At 41.4% G+C, this 3,966-nt stretch overlaps 1 protein-coding gene across 2 annotated transcripts in view; it reads left to right on the top strand.

Moving 5' to 3' along the window:
• The first annotated feature begins 39 nt into the window (after window positions 1–39).
• Window positions 40–3,966, top strand: part of ATM (ATM serine/threonine kinase) — a 60,968-nt gene continuing 57,041 nt past the window's right edge. The window contains exons 1-4 of one of the 2 annotated variants that reach the window (XM_061457764.1): window positions 40–174; window positions 2,233–2,334; window positions 2,417–2,529; window positions 3,753–3,898. In XM_061457764.1, coding sequence (XP_061313748.1) covers window positions 2,263–2,334; window positions 2,417–2,529; window positions 3,753–3,898 — 331 coding nt within the window. In that variant the 5' untranslated portion in view covers window positions 40–174; window positions 2,233–2,262. Of the gene's footprint in view, window positions 175–2,232; window positions 2,335–2,416; window positions 2,530–3,752; window positions 3,940–3,966 lie in introns of both variants that reach the window. The other variant, XM_061457763.1, reaches the window with a different exon arrangement.

Below are 3,966 nucleotides of genomic sequence, written 5' to 3'. Positions count from 1 at the left end.
CGCTGCTGCCGCTCATCCACTTCCAGGTCCGCACGCAGCCGCTGCTGTCCGTGCACGTTGCTCTGCCCTGCACCTCCCAGCTACGCGCTGCTGGGAGGAGAGGGGGTCGCAAACCGCAGCCGCGGGCGCCCGTTCCACCCCGCCGGCTCCCACCGCCCGCCACGCCGCTCGGAGGTGGGCCCGCTCCTGTCCCCCTCTTCCGACCCTCGGCTCTCGCCTGAGGGGCTGCTCGGCCTCCCCTTCCCTTGCCCGGCTTCGCGCCCTCTCGGGTGGTGAGCCCAGTTCTGCCGCCCTTGGGCAGCTGAGGTGACGGGCCCGGGCTTAGCCCAGCGGCCGTCGTGACGCTGTTTTGAGGGGCCTCACGCCTGCTGCGGGGGTACCGGAGCGGGAGGTCCCCGTGCGGGAGGGGCCTGATGGCGGCCGTTAGTGTAACGCCCCGTGCTCTGGCGCGGGAGCATCTGGGGGTGGGGGGGGAAATATGCCTGGGGGCGGTGATTTATGTACTACTGATGTGTGCGCACCTTGACCGACGTGGTCTTTACCAGGAGGTGACGGTGGTCATAATGGGTAGTTGGAAAACTGTGTAACTGGTAAGAGAAATAGTAGATGGATTCAGTATTAGGAATTTTTCACTGTTGTTATTATGCCTGTTGAAATGCCCTTAAGTACAAACTAGAGGACTAACATCTTCCTGTTTGATACCCAGACCCTACAACATAAAACCCATGTTGCTACAGTTCTTGGTCCACCATTTTTCAGCCCATCAGCTTTTTAGACACTGTTAGTGTTAAAATGTTACTTCCTCCTTTCAGTTTCTCTTTCAGCAAAAGCATCAACTTTAATTTCATTTCATCACTTAAATGAGTTCAGCTGTACTGTACAGCCAGCGTTCCTGCTTACATTTTATTTTCATACATACCTATTAGTCAGTGTATCTCTTGATTATACTTAGTCCCAGCCAGATCTTGACTGAAGCCAAAAGCAATAAATAAAAGGCAGTAGATACTTCAGGTTTTGCTTTTCTAAATGTGTGTTTTTATATTCACATTTACGTGCACAAGATGCAGTGCTGTGTATCATGAATGCCTATTCTCAGTCGCTTGCTGAAGCCTCAGCAGCATGTGCTTGGAGTTATCTTGAGTTTGTCTTATCTTTTTCTGACTGAGTTTCTCTTGGGTCTCCTTTAAAGGTGTAAAAGGAGAAGTAGAAAAATTGTGTACAATGTCACTGTTGTGTTCTGTGTCAGCATAATTCTATGTAAAGTAGAAATGCAGGATCTAGCTAATTCCAGCCTCTGTTGAGGAAGATGAGGCATCATTTTAAGTTGCTACAGAAGAAAAAGGTTGTTTTCTGTTATGATTGATACTTGAGCGTTCTTTGGCATATTGAGTCCAGAAGGATTTGTCAATGTGGTAGTGCATGCCTATAAAAACGTGGTGTGAGAGAGGAAGAGTTTTCAAAGTGCTGCCTTCTGCTGGCAGCATGAGGTTAAGACAGGTACTGACAACAGCTGGCTATTGAAAGTGCTGTTTGAGTGTGTTCAGCTCTGTGTCATTTGAATCTTCTTAAAATGTCACTCCATATTGCCTGACCAACTCTACTCTTAACACTGAGAAAAAGGGAGAAAGTCAGTCATGTGAAGGGGATTTCTGCTGTTATTCTTTGACCATTGCATTTGGGAATAGGTTATATTCTTGGCATGAGATTTTGCTTCAGTCTTGTGATCAATAAGACTAACCCAGACATGAATGAGATTTTCAGTGAAATGGCACTGTGGTTATTTTTGATACTGGAGGGGAGACCTTATAACAGTCTGCCAGTACCTCAAGGGGCCTACAAGAAACCCTGAGGGGGACTTTTTACATGGGCATATAATGACAGGACAAGGGGGAATGGCTTTAAGCTGAACACAGGTAGTTTTAGATTAGATATAAGGAAGAAATTCTTCCCTGTGAGGGTGCTGAGGCACTGGCACAGGTTGCCCAGAGAAGCTGTGACTGCCCCATCCCTGGCAGTGTTCGAGGCCAGGCTCGATGGGGCTTGGAGTAACCTGGTCTAGTGGAAGGTGTCCCTGCCCATGGCAGTGGTTGGAACTGGAAGATCTTTAAGGTCCTTTCCAAGTGAATGCATTTTATAATTTTAAATATATCACATAGCTATGTTTTTGACTGGTTGACTTGGCTCTGTATAAAATAAAATAATTACTGTTTTATCATTTTCTTCTCTTTGCAGATACAAATGACCCTTCTGTTAAACTGAACCATGAGTCTTGCATTACACAATCTGCTTGTTTGTTGTCGTCGTCTTGAAAATGAGAAAGCTGTGGAGCGAAGGGTAACAAGTTTTCTTTTGGTGTGTGTGCCTCAATTAGCAGTGAAGGGAATCATTAATAATTCTTCTTGAAATACATTTTCAGAAGGAAATTGAAAATTTCAAGCGACTTCTCCGTGATTCTGAAACAGTTCTCCAGCTGGACCGGAATTCTGATTCTAAACAAGGAAAGCAGCTCAACTGGGATGCTGTATTTAGGTAGTTTTCATTGTTTTTTTTTTTCCTTTTTTTAATGGTTGCAGTTTTCTTATTTGAAACATCATTCTTTTGTTTATTGGGACTCTTTTAATGCTGATCTTTCTACAGATTGATTTAGTCTTCTTGTCAGCTTGTAAACAAGAAGTGACTTGTGTTAGTCTCTGAAGGAAGTAAATTTAAAATAGCCAAAATGCAACACATGCAGAAAACTTAACTGCTAGGAAACTGATCATTAATTAATTGGTTGTTTTTTCTTGCAAAAAATAATAGTTGCTTTCTTTTATTGAAAATTATCCTCTGCATCTGAATTTCAATGTGTAGTTCATATGTAGATTGTAGATAGCTCATTAGAATGTTTTGTGTTCCTGAGTTCTTCAAGATACAGTGGAAGGAGTGTGGCTTGTGAATTAAAGAAGCTGGGCTCAGGTTTGTAGAGTCCCTTTTCTTATATAATGTGCTTTAGGTGTACTGTGAGACTGGTCTGAGTGTTTGTGCAATCTCTTCTTGGAGCAAGTGGACCCAGTATTAAATTTCATGTTAAAAGTGCTTCTGAAGTGTTAGCTTTCATAGGCTGGTCAGCTTTCCATTATGTTTTTAATTGCTCAGCATTGGAGTAGTTCTTGTTTCAAAGCTATACCAGTAATACCACAAGAGGTATTTGATAAATTTTGTATGTTTCTTTTGAGATGGCCAGAAATACATTAGAAATGCACAGGAGAAATACAGAAATACAGATTCTGAACTGAATATAAATAGGAGGCCAGAAAATTGACAGTAACTGCTAGCGACAAAGCCAGTGAAAAGTCTATTTTTAGATCTAAAATGTAATCATGTTAATTTTTAACAATAGTGAAATAGGACTTGGAAGTTTTTCCCCAGTAAAAACAGTGAAGAATACTTCTTACTGTTTTGTTGTACAATGTTGCAGCTTAAATAGAAAAACTTGTCATTGGGTATTTTTTCCCTAATTATAAGTTGTATGTTTAGCATTATACAAAGTTTAAAGGAAAATTTGGTTTCTAAGGTGCTTCTGGATTATTTTAGAATTTACAGCTCCTTTAATAGATTATTTCTGTCATTCTAAAGCTGTAATATATTTCAATTAGTCTTCATTATTTAGAATTGTGAGAAGAACAAGCACTGACACTGTAGGCTAAAACTGTAATTGCCTATTTTTGTTTAGTCATAAACGTGCAGATAATTAATCTCTTTTGTTTTTGAAGTGTCTTGCAGAAGTATTTCCAGAAAGAAATGAAAAACCTGCAGCTGACAAAACCAAATGCATCTGCTTCAACCCAAACTACCAGACAGAAAAAAGTGCAAGAAGTTGGAAGCTTGGTCAAATATTTAATCAGATGTGCTAATAAAAGTCAGTAACATCTGTTCATACGGAATTACTTTTTTGTTTTGGTGCTTTGTTTTCAACTTTGAGTTTTT

This window comes from Pezoporus flaviventris, unplaced genomic scaffold (genome assembly GCF_033815535.1).
Source record: "Pezoporus flaviventris isolate CSIRO_AGI_PZ_B2104156 unplaced genomic scaffold, CSIRO_AGI_Pfla_v1 ptg000025l, whole genome shotgun sequence".
Classification (NCBI taxonomy): domain Eukaryota; kingdom Metazoa; phylum Chordata; class Aves; order Psittaciformes; family Psittacidae; genus Pezoporus; species Pezoporus flaviventris.
This window is presented reverse-complemented; position numbering and strand designations above follow the sequence as displayed.